Source organism: Folsomia candida, unplaced genomic scaffold (genome assembly GCF_002217175.1).
Source record: "Folsomia candida strain VU population unplaced genomic scaffold, ASM221717v1 Fcan01_Sc020, whole genome shotgun sequence".
Taxonomy (NCBI): domain Eukaryota; kingdom Metazoa; phylum Arthropoda; class Collembola; order Entomobryomorpha; family Isotomidae; genus Folsomia; species Folsomia candida.
The window spans coordinates 479,632-499,069 of record NW_019091212.1 but is presented as its reverse complement, the minus strand read 5'-3'; the positions used below and the strand labels follow the sequence as shown (position 1 = coordinate 499,069).

Sequence of the window (19,438 nt, the reverse complement as noted above, 5' to 3'; positions counted from 1 at the left end):
TTGATACGGAAAATTTTTGCAAAATGGCAAATTGTTACTTATCATTTTCTGAGATATATTTCCAATCAGATTTTTTGCACAAAATGGCAATACAGAACGGATGAGGGTTTAAAAAAATTGGTACAAACAATTTTTGCCCGGCATAAAAATGGCAAACTTTTAGCCACCATTTTCCACTCGTATTTTTGCAACTTATAAATCCATTCCATCGTTCGGAAGGAAGATTGTTGATGATTTTGAGTGTACAAATTTCGACGAAATCATTTTTGCACGGTGCATTTTTGCATAAAAGTTGCAAATTGAGGGAGTATTTATGTACATACTTTTATTTTGTGTAGGTGCACTTTTTCTAATGGATCTAAAGTAAATACCCTGCGACTTTGGGTGTGTCCCTTCATCTGCATATTTACATTTACTCGTGGTAGTTGGTGCCTATAAATAATGCAATGCACCCAAGTTGATACCATCCCAATGATAAATATGTGTACTTCCAACAATCCATTTACATACGACTTGTGTACATACTGCTCCTCGTCTATAATTGTGTTTGATACATACAAATCGTGCCAGAGGGTGAAAAAAGGGGCCGTGCGGGAAGAATATTATAGCTAAATTTAACATTTGCGACCGGGGTGGACGATAAAGTGACATCGTTTCTGTGCCGGTCCCCCAAACGAAGAAATCAGCCATTTCTTGTCACAGTCTACTTTTAGATGGATGAATGGAATTGTGATCTGTGAGTAAGTGGGTTCTTCTGGTAGTTTTTGTTGCCATGACGACCAGTTGCATATACATACTTTATTTTGGCACGTTGAGATGAATTCCTTTATGTGTTTGATTCGATCTATATCTTCCGTAAAGTGAAGGAGGAGGCAATTCAATTATTGCAATGTGACGATAATTTTTTTTTGCAACGGGTGGATGCAAATGCTTTATTGGAGAGGGTGGAGGCTGTGCGGGGAGGATGTGACCTCTTTTTTGTGGGAAGGTTGAGGAGAAGAAGTCAAAGAAAAGCGAATTTTGCCGTTTTTGGTGGTAAAAACCACTTGAAAACCATCATTTTTTCCACCTGTTGTGGGATTTTTGACCGGGTCAAGTAATAAAATCTACGATTAGAATAAGTTTCTGCTTTTAATCATCGAATTTTCCCATTTTGAATGGTAAAAATCACTATTTTTCCCATCTGTCTTAGAAAAAATTCGTGGTTTTTGACTGGAAAAGTGAGTCAAATAATAAAGCTACACGTTGTAACTTTTGTCGACTATAAATATGTTTTGTTACTGAGGGGTAACAATAATTGGTCAAATTTGCATCCATTTTGCACAGCCCCTTGGAACAAGTGACTATTTTTCTCTCTGGCAGAATCGATAATAATAAAATAAAAGTAATTCTCTTGTTTTGTCTCTGGTTTCGTTTCGCCTTGGGTTTCAAGGACCTGGTCACTCTTTTCTGGTTGCGTGTACTCTACTAAATATTACACCACCACCACTTCTGCATAATGGCACCACCACTCTGCACAATTTAAATGGATGGATCGAGATGGATGGGTGGATGGCGGAATAAATACATAAATAAATAAGGGCGATCTTGTCTGTTCTAATTATGAATTCGATCCTGCTGTCCAGTTTGGTCCGGTGTTTGACGCTCCGCTAATTGAGATCAGGCACGCAGGAGTATTGCACAACAATTTGGATAATTAGAGGAATTTAATGATGTATGAAATGATTCTATAATGGTTAAATTTCTGGTTAATAACTGGATAAATTTATAATAACTTATGCATGGTTTTTGTAATGAGCTTGGAAAATGTAGGATTTTTCTTCGCAGAATATTTTTGCAATTAAAAACTTGCACGGTTTACACATTTTTAAAGTTGGACAAAATTAGGAAGAAAATATGTACAGCGTTTTTCTGTGCTTTGAATCTTGGAAAGTTTATAAGCTAAAATTATATTAAAAACTTATACGGTTTGCAAACTGATTTTACAAGATTTTGTATTTTGTATTTTTTAAATTAAGATTTAAATCCAGATTTTCCTGGTCTTCAAATTTTACATAGTTTACAAAAACTTTGGCATAAAAAATTATGAATGAAATATAGATTTGTTAATAGATTACAAATTTACACGGTTTACACAAAAGGTGTTTAAAAATTTCTTATATTTTCGCAAAAACTGGGACAAAATTCAAATTCAGATCGAGATTTTCATAAGCTTCGAATTTTACACAGTTTACAAAAAGCTTGGCGTCTTCATACCTGAAATTCAGTGAGAACACGACTCCCACATATTTCCCACAGCAATAAGTTACTACTTTTCACATCCATGTTAAAAATCTGGGATGGCAAGTCGTCATAAAATCTTAGCGTTTTTTTTCTCCACGAAATTTGCATCTCTTTAATTTTTTGCTACACACACACGCAATAACAAATCCCACACGGGGTAATAAAGTGGAAGAGAGAAGATAATTAAAAGTAAGAAGAATTTGCATCTCTTGACAAATTATTTATTTATGAATTTGTGGTCAAGGTTGTATATTTTTTCGTGCAAAAATTTAGCTAAATTTTCTACAGGAAACCTTTATATAGAGCGATTTGTGCAGAATTACGCACATACGATTCTGCAGAATAAAATCCACAGAAATTTTGGGAAGGATTATGCAAAAAAAAGCAAAATAAGCTTTTGTCGATTGTTTCAAAATTCGACACAGTGATTTCTACAGCATGGTTTTGGTTGCTATGGTAACCAATTTTCCTTCACTGAACAAATATCGTCTTAACTTTGATTTTGAATTATTGCACGTGACATTTGTGGAATTTTGTTACTCGACCACTTTGAAGAAATTCATGGGATTAATCCACAAAAAAATTCACTGAATCCACAATTGTGAACCACAATTCAATTGTGTGGCCTCAAAGAAATCTCGGTAAAAAGTGGACCCATCAGTAAATTCTTGACTGCACAAATATTCTAGACTAGTTTGCCACCCGTGCGGGAAGGATGTGGCTATTTTTTGGTTATCCGGTGCAGATAACCACCTGCAATAAATAAGTGCAAGAAACTGGTTTCTTGCAGCGAAATAAATTTCGCAATTTTTCGCACTTTTTTGCAGTTTCTTGCACCTCGCATTTCTTGGATTTCTTGCCGTGCAGTGCAAGAAATGTGGCAAATCCGCAAGAAATGAAGCAACATACTTTCTGCACGGGGATGTAATTACGTGCAAAAAAAGTCCGTCCCACAAATTATTCATTATGAATGAGCTTGAATGAGCAAGCAGTCATGGGAAAGAATTTGTGTAAAGGCGAGTTGTGCGAATAATGATTGCATTAAAGGTCATCCATCCAATGTTACGTAACAAGTTCTGTTTTTTAAGTGTAATTATACTTGTATTTATTTCTACTTAATTGGAAATGATTTTGGAAATTAATTGGAAATTTTGGAGGAGTAGAAAATGGAATTGATTTTTCTGACGGTTTATAAATGGAGGCCAGTCAGGTTTTAGTAATAGTTAAAATTGCGAAAATTTTCGCCATGCGAAATCTACTCTGGGCTGCTTAATTGCTACTTATTTATGCCGTTAAGGAAGTTTTTGTTTTCTAATCGTTTATTTTATAAATCGAGTCCAGTCAGGTTTTCGTGGTAGTTAAAGTTATGAAAATATCGGCAAATTTTCGCCGAATTGCGAACAATCAGCTTGCTAATTGCTATTTATTTCTTCTCCGTTTGTTATAAGTATCGAATTACGTAAATATTATGACTACTTTTTTAAGGAAGAGAAAATGGAATTGATTTTACCTGACTGATTTTGTACAACTCGAATGCAGTCAGGTTTTCTCAATTATGTTCGCGAAACATTTGTAAATATTTTCCATTTATTTTTTTGTCCATGCAAAGCGATAGATCTTTACTGGGCTGGAGAGGCTGCCTAATTGCTATTTATGACCTAGAGAAAAGCGATGCAAATTTAAACCTGTACCGCCTCCTCGTCCCATGAAAAGGATGAAGACGAAGGCGAAAAATACATATAAAAGTTTCTTAATATTGTGCTAATTATGCGAATTTGACCACTAAAAAAATATGCCGCAGGTAAAATGAGATTTATTTTTTTGGCAAGTCTGCAATGCCAAAAATATTTCAATTGTTTGTTGTCAATATTTAGTTTACGAGTACGTGTTCATTGATTCCACGAAAGGCGTATACTTTGTAATTACTTCAACGATGTGAGACGAAATTGTTTGCTCAAAGAGATTAGACCACATAGGATTAAATTCAAACATACAAATTTTTTGAAAATTGTTATATTTTTATATATGAAAATGTTTAAGTTTTTCATACATATTTTGTAAATATTTTTACGTTTATCATAAATATTAAATGCATATTTTAGTAATTTTTCCTACATAAATACATAACCGGCTTCTGGTCATCAACTCTTTTTAATGAGATTTTATACAAGTTAACATTTACAAAAACTGCTTCGTCACTTGATTTGGTCAATTTAAAACATTTTTCGTAAATATTTTGGCATTTTGCATAAATACTGAATTAATATTTTTGCAACTTTTTTTCGTAAATATATATCCGCCTTTTGGTCATCACGGCTTGCGTTTTTCTGCACAAAGTCTCTCCTTCCCTCAATTATTATTACTTGCTTATTTGCTAACATATTTATTTGATCTTGAGACTTGTGTACCGTGCAGATCGAGAAGACGATAAATTAATCGATGCATTCACTTAGGTAGGTAAAGATGGATATCTGCTCAATTCAGGGCTGAATTTTTGCCAAGGGTAAAATAATTAATTTTGAGGTATAATTCCGAGAGGTGTGGAAAAGTAGAGGTTTTTTGCCAAAATTTAACGCCATTTAAAATTTGGGGTGTATAATTAAAAAAATTATATGATGACACCCACGTGTGCTTCGTCATTCATTTTGTGAATGCATTTATTAATTAAGACGCTAAAATAATGAGCGTGCGATTCTACGCGTTCGAATTGTGACATGACTTCCTTCCCCCGTGCAGATAGATATAAGTGACCTAATTATTATTAAATATTTTTGCACACTTTTTGCATGCAGTAAATTTTGCACGTATATCTCATCATCCTATTCTCGAGAGGAAATTAAATCCGACACGGAATTAGGTAAAAATACGTCAAATTGCATTGCGATACAATCGGCATGCGAGAGGTGTTGCAGTTTTACGGGGTATAGTTTAGTGTGATAAGTTCAGAGGGTGGATATGTATTTACGGGAAAAAATTGCTGAAATATGTACGAAAAAAATAATTTTCACAAAAATTTGCATTTTTGAACATATCTGGATTTGTTGTGGTATATAATTTCATTGAGAAAAAAACTTTGTTTTTCACATCGTTGAAATATGTAAAAAATATACACTGCATTTTTGAAAAAAATATCTAAAAGATTTACATATTTCGCAAATAATATCGGAAATATTTATATGTCTGAAAACCTAGAAATATGTGACAATTCGTAAATATTTTAAAAAAATATGTGATCTATGCAAGTTAGCAAGCACACCAACAAAGTTTGACCATGAGTAATCCTCAAATGAAGAAGTTTAAAATAAATACATATCCGCCCTCTGATGATAAGTGTTCGTACATACGAATAATTGTTGAATTACATCGTGTTAATTTTGACTTTGGGATGGTGCAACATGAGTAAAATTGCTTGTTTTGAGGAGTTACCTGGGGTCAGATTTTGCATGCACAGCCCCCACACAAAGGTGTGGATTGGACTGAATGGTAATCTAATTATCTAATAAATTGTGGTGGTGATGCAAGACAGGAACTAAACTTGGGAGGTGGTGATATGTCGTCTTCTGATTAAAAAAGAAGTGCAGTCAAGACATCCGGTCTCATTTCTTTCTTTTCTGTTCAATTAAAATACTTCAATAGGTTTGACTTTGTAAGAAAATAAATGTTTACGTACGTAGTTTGAACTTTGTTTTGTTTAACAAGTTTGTTTAACAAGTTTTTGATGAAAAGTTGTTGTTTTTCTTGTACGGGAAATCTTGACCATTTTTGGCAACTGGATTTTGGCGAGTGAAGTGTTGTCTGAAAATTGTACTTTTTTTGGTTAGTCTAGGTTTTTGAGTAATTTGATGAATTTTGAATATGGAGTGAGTAATGATGATGCCATCATTTGTCACCGTTAACTTCCTCGTGATAAGAAACTAATGACGGATTTCAAGAAATTTTCAAAATTGTGAGCGATAATTTTGAAAACATGGAATATATTTAGAGGGGAAAATTATTAATTTTTTGGCATGGTTTTTGCTTAATTTGATGATTTTGTTAAATGGTATTAATCTGGTGATAGGAAAATAATGCCAAATTTAAAGAAATTTTCGAAACTCTGGGAAAATTTTGAAGAAATGTAAAGTAATTTAGACAGGAAAGATACATTGTGTCACGCCCCGTAAGAAGTGACAATGCCAAAATGTAAATGTTTTGCAAAGGTGGGAAGAATCACCGGTATTTACAGTGAAGAACTTGAAGATCTTTCCTCGTAATCTGTGCAGAATGGTTGGATTTCTCATCAAGAGAGATTTTAAGTTCTTTAAATTAAAGCCTCATTTTCTCAGAAAGACCACGGTTAAGGTTTTATTTCTAATCCAGTTTTCTCCCATATTAGGCAAGTGAAATGGTGAAGGTGTCATTTTGAAGTGGTGGATGCTACACAATACAGAAAAGATTTGCTGAATTTGATACCCCTCAAAAATGAAATACTTATAACGGAGAAGAACTCTATTTAAGGGGATGAAAATAGTCTAAATTAATTGAACGGTAACAGGAAAATTTGAGTATGCAAATTTCACTCTAGGAAATATATACATGAAATTTTGATAGATATTTTTGAAAATTGGAAAATTTTCGAAAAACTATAACGAAAACCTATATGCAATATTCACACGACAAAACCGAGACGAAATCAAACCCTTTAATTCTCAAATTTATTTCAAATTTTGAAGAGCCACATCTGATTACTGAAAAAATAAAAAATAACGAAACCTTCGCTATAAAATAACTTTATTTCGAAACCCTAAACCTATCCGTTCTCTAAAAATATGCAAAACATATGGCTAACCCGACAATATTTATTTCAAAATTTGAAAAGAAACATAATCTCATAAATTCCTCTTTTTTAATTTCAGACGATTTTAACTCACCAACTAAACCATGGCCCTGCTCCCCATCGCGGGTGACCACCCCCACCACCACCACTACGAGCACACCTCCCCACCCAACCTGTCGCCATCGTCGTCCTCCGAGATGAAAAAGTCGTCCTACTACGTCCTCTTCCTGGGCGCGAAAGAGTCTCGCGGCCTCCGCGGCCCGCACTACATTGAGCCCGTCCTCCAATACTTTGTGAGTCAGGAGGCGCGCATGCAGGCGCTCAAAGTGACGCTGCAAGTGGGTCAGAAGGGGCTCCGAATCATACCCGTTCACCACCGGACGACGACGGGGGTGGTGCCGCTGGAGGGGACGGGAGGTGGCGACAAGCACTTCATTCCGCATCACGCCATCACCTGCGTCTTCCAAGCGCCCGCGCCCAACGACGACATCGTGTCCTGTATCCTACTCATTTACAATCCTGATACGAGGTGTCCCGTACATGTGCATTGTTACAGGTGAGAAAAATTTTCATGAAAAAAATTAGGGGGAAATTTTTAAGAAATTTATCTATATTTGGTGAGATTTTGTTTTGTGCAAGAGATTTTTGGCTTGATTTGGAGCTATTTGTTGAAAGTGAAAATTGGGAGAGGGAAAGAATTGTAGAATTTGCCAGGAATTATGGTGCCAAATTTCGCAAAAATTAATCAGTTTAAATTTTATCTTGTGCAAAATTTTTAATATTTACATTAGTGTTCACTAATTAATTTAAAAGTGGACTTGAGATTATTTACTATTTACAAAATTTCCGGAAATTTTTTAAAATACGAGTTTTTAATCCGGTTGGTTAAAACTAAATTAAATTTTTGATGTGAGAAAATTTACAAAGCAATGAATATTTATTTTGGCACTATATAGGTTTAAGAGGAAAATATGCAAAAAATAAAAATTTGGTAAAATTTCTCCAATTTTGCACAGAAATAAAAAAATAAAAGTACCTAGGAATTTTAATTTCTCGAAATTTTTAAGAAAAAATATCTCTGAATTTATGATTGTGCTGATTTCGATGACAAATTATCGTCAATATCTTTTTCCTCTTACTTCCCGTAATCTGATCCTCTCATCGCGAATTCGAATAAAAAAAATCTGATCAAACTTTTTATTTTTATTGATGATCAATCACTCACCACTTTTATTATTTATTCTCTCTTCAACTCTGCACCAATTTTAATAATAACAATAAAAAACACTGTCGTGAGACTGATAATAAGCGTAATCTTAAATTTTCAGCCAATACTAAATCATCGATCCACCAATAAAAAATAAACTTGACGCAATTCTTGACAGGCAAAAAAATGAGAGACGAATTTTTTTCCCGAGATTGCATCACTCTTTTCATTTTATTTTTTATGAAGATTTTTTTCATTTCTGACAAGAATCAATAAAACAATAAAATTTATCATTTTTTAATGAATTTTTTCAAGTAAGGCTTTATTTCTGACAAGAAACAATGAAATTAATTTTGTTTTCGTTACACGCAAATTTGCAAACAAATCATAGATTTAAATTTTAATTGAATATTGGACAGTGCAAAAAAATGTGCGTGATTGCAATTCGATGTCATTTATGTAAATGAAGGGCCGTGCGGAAAAGAAGGGACAAAATTTTGAGGAGGAGGCGAAAATAAGGGGAATTTTGTTGTCAATTAATTACTCAGAGAAAAAATAGAAATCAAAATTTGGACGAGATTTGGTTCCTAATCTTGTTGACTTGGTGCCAAGTTAAACTTTCAAATTGACCAAATCAAGTGATGAAACAGTTTTTATAACTTTATAGAATTTTACCTTGTATAAAATCTCATTAAAAAGGGTAAGAAACAGAGGCCGGCTATGTATTTAGGTGAAAACGCTAAAATATTTACGAAATATGTACGAAAAATAGCATAACTAATAATAATTTAGCAAAATTTGCATTTTTGAATTTAATCCTTTGGATTTTTGTAATTAAATTTCTTTGAGTAAAAAAATTTTGTCTCAGGTCGTTTAAATAATTACAAAATATATTCGTATTTTTGAAAAAAATATATAAAAGATTTCCGTTTTGAAGTAATAGTGGAAACCTAGAAATATGTTCCCATATGAAAAAAAAATATTTAGAAATTTTTGTGATCTATACGAGTTAAGCGACACACGGACAAAGTTAGTCGTGATAAAATGAAACAGTTGAAAATAAATCCATAACCGCCCTCTGCTCATAAATAATGGCGAAGAAGATGTGTGGTTTTTTCTTAGGTGAGGCATAGTAACCATGACCACATGAAAAAGTGCATGGTTACGGCGAAGCCTAAGAATGCAAACAGACACCCCCTCCCAAAGTTCCACTCAAGTTTGTGACAAAACGGCTAATCGTATCAAAATGGTGTAAAAGACAATCGTGCAGACCTTGCTGGGTAGATGATGCCCGTCAGGTCTAGAGACATGGCAATCTTATTTTAACGCACTTAAAATCGATTTTAAACTTTCAAACGACTGGCAAATTCACTTTTACCATGCAATGATAGTGCGAGACCCTGATTTTCATGTGCAGAAATCTATAACGCGTCATTTAAAGCAAACCCGAGCGAAATCGGATAAGAAATGAAAGACTTTTCTTGGTGGTATCTGCAACCAGTTACGTTACTTCTAGCAGCCCTCCATTACTTATCATGCATACCTAAATACGAGGTTTCCATTAGTAACCAACATAAGTGAAACAATTGAGACCTGTACTGGCGTATGGAAATATGTACATCTACATATATTATGTGTATATCTAATATTTATGCACACTCTTAACTGAAGTTAAGAATGTACACTCTTAAAACCCGGTGCTCTTTCACAGCCTGATAATAAATCTTCCCGGCAGGGGGACAAATTGTCACTAGCTAGTGTTAATTTTAGGTGAGACACCTTATTACCGCACGGTGAAGTCACATACGCACACCGTTTAGTGACGATTAACACCGGGTTTTTAAGAGTGTAATAGAACATGTAATTGCTCCGTACTAAAGTTTTGCCATATCGGCAGCAAATTGTTACGGACCGGTATAATTTTAATACCACGCAGGAACTTTGATACTGAGAAAACAATACCTACCTGAATATACCAGATTTCTACAGTGTATTTACACTTACATATAGGGAATTTATCTGATATGTAACGCATCCGCACTCAAAGGTTATAATTAATTTGGTATGCAATGCAATGCATCTATACCATAGGGGATGGTGAAGTGAATTTGGGAGGGACTCTTATTTTTAGGCTTAAAAACAAAAAATAAATGAATTCTTTAAAAAAAGCTTAGGTGAGGCTTGCTTAAAAGAGGAAAACAAGCTGTTATCATCGTGAACTAAAATAATATGCGAAGTCAATGTTCATCTCACGATTTATAATTTTTGGCAAATATAACAGCAAATTATATGCGTTTGGGACAATTTGCCTCGCCGTGGGCCAGTTTGTGATACGAAGAATTAAAATATATTTTAAAATTTATTAGTGTCCAATGTCGATAAATAATTCATACGGAATGATGCGGGGTTTAGTTAATTTCGTTATTAATAATCGCTTGCTGATAAAATTTACGAAGTATGGGTTATTTATAATATAAAATATCATAGTTAAGAACACTTAATTTTTCAAATATATGTAGGCTGATTTTTGAAACATATTCATGCAAGTCATCAAAGATAACAGAATCAAATAATAACGAAGTTTAATTATTGCAATACGTATCATAGCTAAATATAGTTCAAATTTAGCTATGATCATTAAAAGATATATTTATATCAAACATTTAATCACGGCCCACGGCGAGGCAAATTGTCCCAAACGCATATAATTTGCTGTTATATTTGCCAAAAATTATAAATCGTGAGATGAACATTGACTTCGCATATTATTTTAGTTCACGATGATAACAGCTTGTTTTCCTCTTTTAAGCAAGCCTCACCTAAGCTTTTTTTAAAGAATTCATTTATTGAGTGGTTGGTGCTTGTGGTGAAAAAAGTGAGGCAACATATTTACATCAGGCCAAATAAAGGAGAAGACGAGAATAGAAAACTTGGTGAAAAATTAGAATAACTTTTTATTTAGAAAAAGTCATTACGAGGAGGAGACCACTCTGTATTTTGGTGTGCTCTTACAGAATAAACTAAATTTTGGGAGAGGAGAGATCCATTAAAATTGTGACGTGGTATAGTTTATTTTTTATGTAGATGCTAAAGGGGCCTTACGGAAGGGGTGTGATGTATTTTTGCAATGGAAAATTTCCATGGATTTGCATATTCTTTTTGCAAATTTTGTGGTTTTTACCCGGATAAAGTGTACCAAATTAAGCTTTACATTTACAATCTTTTTTAGTGAGACAATTCACGCAGGCCTTGGTTACATTGTAAAATCCGTAAATTCCGTAAACTTATAAAATTTGCAAAATTTTGCCAAAATTTTAAGAGGAAATTTGGCTCACAAATTTTTGTAAACTTAAGGCGGCGTAGTTTTAATTTGTAAATGTGTGTAAAATTGTATTACAAAATTTACCCATTTTACTTAGTTTTGCCTCTGTAGATTTTACATTCGTATGTAAATGCATAGCAGGAATTTTATAAAATTCTGAAAAAATTAAGAAATTTTTAAAAAGTATGTACGCGAATCGAGAAATTTGAACCCCCAAAAATTGATGACATCCTTCCCGCAGACTTCATTGATTCGTAGATAGATTTATTACACAATTCTTAAAAATCACTTATGAATGATGATAAATTAGCATAATAATAATTAACCCTTCACCTCATCAAAATAGTCTCATCTTTATTAGAATGAGCACATTTAGAAGAAAACCAATTTAAAATGAAAAATTACTTAATTTATTAGGTAAGCATTTTTTCTTAAAAAACCGGAAATGGTTTTCCGCACATGCAGACCAAAACTATGTAGCATAAAAGTAAATGAAGATGCGACACGCATGCCCGATTTCTCGTGACTCTTGCAAAAGCTTATTGAAAAGTGAAGCTGTTAAAGATGGATGGATGAGCACTTAATTAGCAACTTGTGCCAAAATATGGACATCGTTACTAACTGGCAAAAAATTAGAATAACTGTGCAATAAATTTTCGCAGTTTTGCGGCTAGGCTTGCGGAATTTGAGCTAAAATCTTGCTTTACATAATAATTCAGAAGCATTTTTTTGTGGTTTTAAGGTTTTAAAAATCGCGGCTAATTTTTTACCTTTCCCTCCACAGATGTGATTCCCCCGAAACGGCGGCAATTTTAAAAAGTCAGCTCGAAACGCTCGTCAACCGAGAAGACAATCAACGTAAATTTCGCGACATTGAGTCCCGCCTGCAATCGAAGGGATTACTTGTGTCGTCTGGAACATCGACGTCGTCCTCGTCACCGGTAAGCAGTCCGGTTAAGGCGCACGCGCATAATTCTTCGTCTCACAATGCCCTCCGCTCGGGCGGGGGGAGCGGCACGCCGGATTTTGACTGTCGCACGTCAGACTCTTCGGACAACTCGGATCGCGGATTTGGCTCGGCTTCCGGCGTTTCAAACATTCCCGGGGAGCGGATCGCGACGTTGTACGACTCCTTGGCGGCAGAATTGCGGGAAAAGTTGAATACGCGGAATCGCAATACGCCAATCTTATTCCCGCCCCGAGATTATGACACGGTTCATCGGCAGCGCGGGAATTTGTTGGGGATTGAGGCGCGCCGCTGTTCAAATCCGGCGGTTGTGGGGGGCGGTGTTGGTGGGAGGAGTAATAGACGATCGTACGCGTCGAGAGAGCAAGACTCGTGCGGACGGAGTAGCGGGATTGGATCGGCGGAGGATAATTGTAGCCCGATCCATGACGCCGGAACGGGAGCGGGAATGGATTCGAATGTGGGAGGAGGTGTGCCATCATCGTCGGACGGTGAGTGCTTTTTTTGTTAAGGGTGGATTTTTTGAAATGTAATTTGCATCATTTTCATAAAAATCTTTATTTGATATTTAGAGTAAAAAGTCTGCAAATCTGTAAAAATCCATAGAAAATTATACGAGACAGTGTAAAAATTGGTATTATTTTCATGAAAAAAATCCTATAGTAAATTTCGTAGGGAAATTATGGGAAAAATTGTGTTTTTCTATAAAAAAAATTACGGGTAGATTTAAAAAGTTATATTTTCATGAAATTTTGTAGATCATCTACATTTTCACGAAATTTTAATCATTTTTATAAACACTTTTTTTACAAAATTGCAATATTGACATGGAAACTTATTACTATATGTTTTAGTCAAAATTTGTGAGTAAAAGTGTCTACACTAACCGACAGATCTGTTTCTGACTTGTCTAAATATACCCGTAATTTTGCACTGCTTCCGAATTAATGTCTGGTATTCCCGCGACCAGTAACGAAATTAGAGTGCCACGATTTATTTCTTACACAAAGCATCAAACATTTGACAACACAATACATAAACTTGTGTGTTATGTGCATGCAATTTTTTTCCTTTGATTTCGGAAATCGTGCAGGCTTCGATTCGTAATAAAACAAACTTGAAGCTTTAAATAGCTCGTATCTTTTTTTGGATCACATTCCAATTTAATTCCACTCTGGGGACGTTCATTAATTATTATCAGACAGCGGGAAAATATTTAAGTACTTAACATTTTTCATATTACCAGCAAGCATTTTTCGAAAGTATGTAATACTTTTGGAAACATTTTTTAAATAATTGAACAATTTTTTAGTTAATAATATTTTATGAAAAAATGCGATAAATCCATATTTTTTTTACACATTTTCAAGAAAATTTCCACTATTTTATTAAATACATATCCTTCATAAACAATTTTCAAGAATTTTTCAAAATATTTTGAACGATTTTTTATTCATACGAGCAATTCTTTACAATTGAATTAATAATATTTTATGAAAAAAAATGCCATAAAATCCATATTTTTACACCCATTATCTTAAAAATTTCCACCATTTTTATTAAATTCATATTCTTCATGAACAATGTCACTGAATTAATAATTTTTACGCAAAAAATGCCAGAAAATCCATATTTTTGCCACATAATTTCTGCACGGTTCCCCCACTGATGAAGATATATACATAACTTGACTGATTTTTTTTCTTGGAGGCACGATTTCACATTATGTTCTTCTTATCCATACCTCATCGACAGACATCGACGACTTGACAAGTTCGGCAGCTCTAAAAGAAATCCATTTCTCATTTACAATTGCGTATTATTTTTTACCAGGATAAGATTAAATATGACATCAAAGAATGGATAGATGGACACCTTTTTGTCAAGATGCATATTCGTGATTTCTGTCATTTGTGTGTATCATAATAAGTAATAATATCGTCATGAAAATGACGTGATCTCATTGTTCAGTTTTTTTTTCGTGGGGATTATGTTACACGGCTAAAAATAGGCATGGCATAATAAATCATCTTCGGTACCAATGTTTCAGGTGCAAGTAAGTAACCACTTGCAAGAAATAACGGGAAGAAAGCGGTTTCTTGCAGCGAAATATTTTGACCTGCAAGAAATGCAGGGCGCAAGAAATACACCGCACGTGCACCGCGCATACTTCATACGGCGCGTGGCTGGATAGCGCATATTTCTCCCAGTTTCTTGCGCCTTGCATTTCGTGCATTTTTTCTGTGCAGTGCAAGAAATGTGGAAAACCCGCAAGAAATGAAACACTGGGTGCAAATAACCTGCAAGAAATAACTGCAAGAAAGTGGGTTTTTTAGGTATTTTGACCTGCAAGAAATGCACGGCGCGAGAAACGAGTCCGCGCCGTTGGAAATAGTTCATACGGCGCGTGGCTAGATTGCGCACATTTCTTGCACTTTCTCGCAGTTTCTTACACCTCACATTTCTTGCATTTCTTGCCTTTGCAGTCCAAGAAATGTAGAAATTCGCCAGTGCCGAAACACTGTTTGTCACGTCGGTCGCAAGATCACAGTTGGATTGGATTTAGAAATAAGTAAATGTCACGCCGAGGACGTGACGTGACGGTGTGACTGTAAAAACACCAAACCACCCCGAACAGTTAGGCCACGCTGACCACGGGCCATGCTGACCATGTGACATCCGGTGTCGCATGCATGACTTCCGTTTCTCAAGGTAGATATTTTGACATAATTTTTGCACGGAGGGAATAAAAAATGTTAAATTGGCTGGTCTCCCTGATGAAGTTGAGGATGCGAATCTCTTCATCTTTTTAGTTGACGGAACGATGATGGCGTAACGTAACGTCCACCCGAGAGACTTATTACTTTATCATAAATAATACCCGTTATTTTTATCTTTATGTAAATATTCACAGTTTCTCGGTCTCGTGATGGGATTTAGATTTATTATGTAACAGGCCATGCGGAAAGGATGCGCGAATTATTTATGCTATTGACCAGAGGGTGAAATAGTAGGGCAAAGTTTGCCAATTTTGTACACCAAACTTTGACCCTGGTTGTATTTTTGAAAAAGGGCCAATGTCTGGGTAGATTTTTAAGCTAAAAATTTGCCCGAGTAGAAATCACTGCGTCGAATTCTGCAGAAATGGACAAAGGCTGGATCATATTTTATTGGGCATAATTTTTTTTTACATAATTCTGCACAAAATTTCGATGGGTTTTTATTCTGCAGAACGATACGTACAAAATTCTGCGCATAGTTTTATCCACGAATCGATCTGCATACAGTTTCTATGCAGAAGATCGTGCCAAATTTCTGTAGGAAAGCTGTTCAAATTTTTACCCAGGTGATATTTCGAAAAGTGTAATAGCCAAAAGGCGCCATCCATTTTGCACGGCCCTCCTCTTCTTGACATTTCGACTACAATGTAAATATTTGCAACTCGATGGTGATGCTGATTTTAGGCAATTAATGGTTGTTAGCACTTTTTTCTCTCTCGATCCATTCTTGAAAGACAGAAGGAACATCTGCGCTCGTCACCCTTTGTCTTTTTTTATGAGGAGGAGGAAGAAATTTTTGTTAAAGGGTTAACTGTTTTCCGATCAAACCCTCGTCGTCGTTGCAAGTCAGTCATCTTTCTTCGAGTGGTTTCACACTTGTTACATTATTCAGGCAGATTTCCATCGTGTGGCGTCACCACCACCGGCACGATTGTGCCCACCAGGAAAATAGAGTTGTGAAATTTGTAGAAATGCATTTTTGGGAATTTTTAGCACCGTAATATTGTCTTCGGGAGGGTTGCATTGCATATTTTCTTTTCCATGTTAGGTTTTGAAGACAAGTTTGAAATTTCTAAAAATCAGATTGGCTAAACTTTAAATCTACCAGAATTTTACGGCTCAATTGTGATTGTTTGGTTGACAACAGAATCATGAAAATTCCGATGGGTTAAAATTTCAATTAGTCTGATTTTTCGAACTTGCATTAACCTGTCTATAACAAGTACTATGGGAAATAAAGTATGCAAATCCTAAAGTGGTTTTGGCATAAGTTTGACAAATTTGGTATGAAAATTGTTAGTCTAATTTTTGTGTATAGGACTCAAGGATTAGGCAGAAAATTTCTATATAATTCTTCATTCCGCAGAAAAATACGATGGAGAAAAATTGTGCCAATTTTTTTAGGCTGGTCGATATTCATGCGGAAATGCATGCCATCATTTATTATAACATTGACCTCATGAATTTAAATGCTGGGCATTTTGAATTCTTCATTTGCGGAAAAAATGTCGCTCAAAAGTTGTAACATGAAGTGTTTCACGTCACTTTTACGTTTTGTGTTGAACTACGTGCATGCCGTTACTTACGTAAGGAAGGAAAGAGTGCGGAACGTGGGTAGAAATGTAAATAAATAGTTTGCACGAATTAAATGGCACATAAATAAATATGCACGGGTGGATGGAAAGGTACATACAATTTTTTGAGGCATCCTCCTTCTTTATGCGTGCACGGAGCGGAACAAAATGTCACACGAAAAATATGGAGTACATCTTTATTTGCATATTATCAAAGTTAGTATTTAAGATTTTGTATGCACTAAAAAAGCTGAAAATATGTATTAAATTTCCGAGTAGAAATCACTCTGCGTCGAATTCTGCAGGAAATGGATGAAATCTCTGTGCATATCGTAATCTTCAATTTTTTAAAAATCCCACAGAAAATTTCTATCCGTCGATGTTTTTCTGCAGAACCGTGTATGCATTATTCTAGTTTTCTGTACAAATCGCGCTGCATAAAGTTTTTCTGGAGAAAATTGGGCCAAATTTTGGCACAAAAATGGGCCAACAATACTCGTTCAAATTTTTACTCGATTATTTTCATTCAGAAAATCTGAGTCAGTTTGGGAGAAAAAGTGGAAAAACTTGTCTCAGATTTTCATGCGATACGAGATTACTTTGTTTTGAAGGCGAAGAAGCAGCTTTTGCACGACCAGATGTATGAATTTGTTCCATTTAAAGCAAACTTGATCTTGGTGATGGTGTTGTTGTTTAACAACATTATGTACGTATCGATCTCATCGCATCGCATCCACACGAGGGGGATGTGCAGGAGGGGACGGATGATAGTATTATCTCTGTTTTTTGAGGGCGCCGCTTTTTGGGGGATAAAATTCACTAAAAATTCAGCACATGCTTCACACACGTGGATTTCCGTCGTAAAACGCAATGAAAAGACCTGAACTTCAAGATTGGTCCATTGTTTCTTTTCTCGAGATCTTGTTACAAGATGTCAAATTGTATCATATTCGAATCGGGAAAAATCCGATAAAAATAAGTTGTGAGGTGCGAATTTGACCCAAAAAAGGCCAAACTCTCTCTCTTACTTGTTATCTGCATTAATTAAAAATGAGATAAACGGATAAAATATGGGCCACGTGAGGAGGCTGCCCTTTGTAAAAAAGGAGATGAGGAGGACAGGTTGGTTTTGTTGATAGATTATTCCACGACAAGGAGGAAACAAGGTGGTCGGTCGGTCGGCTAGATGTCTAACTTTTGTGGGGGGATGTGCAGAAAGGATGGGATTTCTGCAGTTGAGGCCATTTTATTAATAATATGAGGCAGGATTTATGTGGCTTTTGCAAATCTAGCCAAAAATCTAGGCAAAACACAAAAATCTACAGGATGTATGTACATAAAGTCGAAAAAATTGGTCCAGTCTCGGTTTGGAAATCTTCGAAACTCAAAAATACAAAATTTCTACACAATTCATTTCACAGGAAAGTTTAGGGACACAAATTGTCCCAAAATTGACGGAGGGAGAAAAATTATGGGAATTTTTTCTGCTGCAGAACAATTTAAAGCAGTCAATTAATTGTCAAAAGTTCTACAGTGTACAGCAAAATGTGCCAATTTTCTACTGATCTATTTTCATACGGGTACATATTTATATATATAAATCCGCACGTGCTTATCTATAAAAAGCGTGTCATTCGTACATAAATGTAGTGATACAGTAAAATCTAGCGAATTCAACCCTTGGGTGCGATTTTCTGCCCAAACTTCTCCTCACATCCATTCTGCCGGCCTCTGCATGCACTGCAACAATAAACTGCATGCACTTGACTGACTCGACTTGATTTGATGATGATCATGTGCAAGTTGAGGGTGACGGGTGTACAATTTCACGTCCATCGCTCATCATAAAGAGTAAATCTCTCTGAGAAGAAAAAGTGTGTCAACTCAACTCGATCTTGAATTGAATTTTGACTGACTGATAAATAAATCTCTATGCAAATTTTTCCCAACCGTTCCTCATTCAATAAATGGTATCGTTTTACACGACTAGAAAAAAACCATGAATATCAAAACCGACCGCAGAATGTGAGGGAATTCTTCTTCGTATGGGAAAAATTCGTGGTCTGGTTTATGTACGTGAGAAATATGTACAAGTTTGAGAATTTGTTAACGAATTTTGATATGAAAAGGATTCATTCTTATTCGCAGAGGATTTAAAATTGAAATTTTTCATGATAAATTTATTTTCCAGAGGGAAATTTTTTTTTGAGAATTTGTTTAGATGGAATCGTCATTCTCTGGATTAAAAAAAATATTTGGAGTGATGTAAATATGTCTAGTTTCAAAAATTCGTACTAAATTTCTGCTTATTTTTGAGAGAGAGTAATTTTTTTTTAATTTTGAATTTTGAGAAATTTAAGGAACAAATTCGTACTCTGGATTACACATAACCCGTTAAAAATATTAAGACTTTGACACTTTTAGGCTTCATTCAGTCAAAATTCGCCCAATTTCCGACTCATTTTCTAGTCCGGGAGTAAAATTCGTAA

The 19,438-nt window shown here is 35.0% G+C and overlaps 1 protein-coding gene across 2 annotated transcripts in view; it reads left to right on the top strand.

Annotated features, from left to right (window-relative positions):
* Positions 1–19,438, top strand: part of LOC110858055 — a 43,338-nt gene that overhangs the window by 15,779 nt on the left and 8,121 nt on the right. The window contains exons 1-3 of one of the 2 annotated variants that reach the window (XM_035858533.1): positions 6,704–6,810; positions 7,179–7,655; positions 12,413–13,086. In XM_035858533.1, coding sequence (XP_035714426.1) covers positions 7,204–7,655; positions 12,413–13,086 — 1,126 coding nt within the window. In that variant the 5' untranslated portion in view covers positions 6,704–6,810; positions 7,179–7,203. Of the gene's footprint in view, positions 1–6,703; positions 6,811–7,178; positions 7,656–12,412; positions 13,087–19,438 lie in introns of those variants that run through there. The other variant, XM_022106704.2, reaches the window with a different exon arrangement.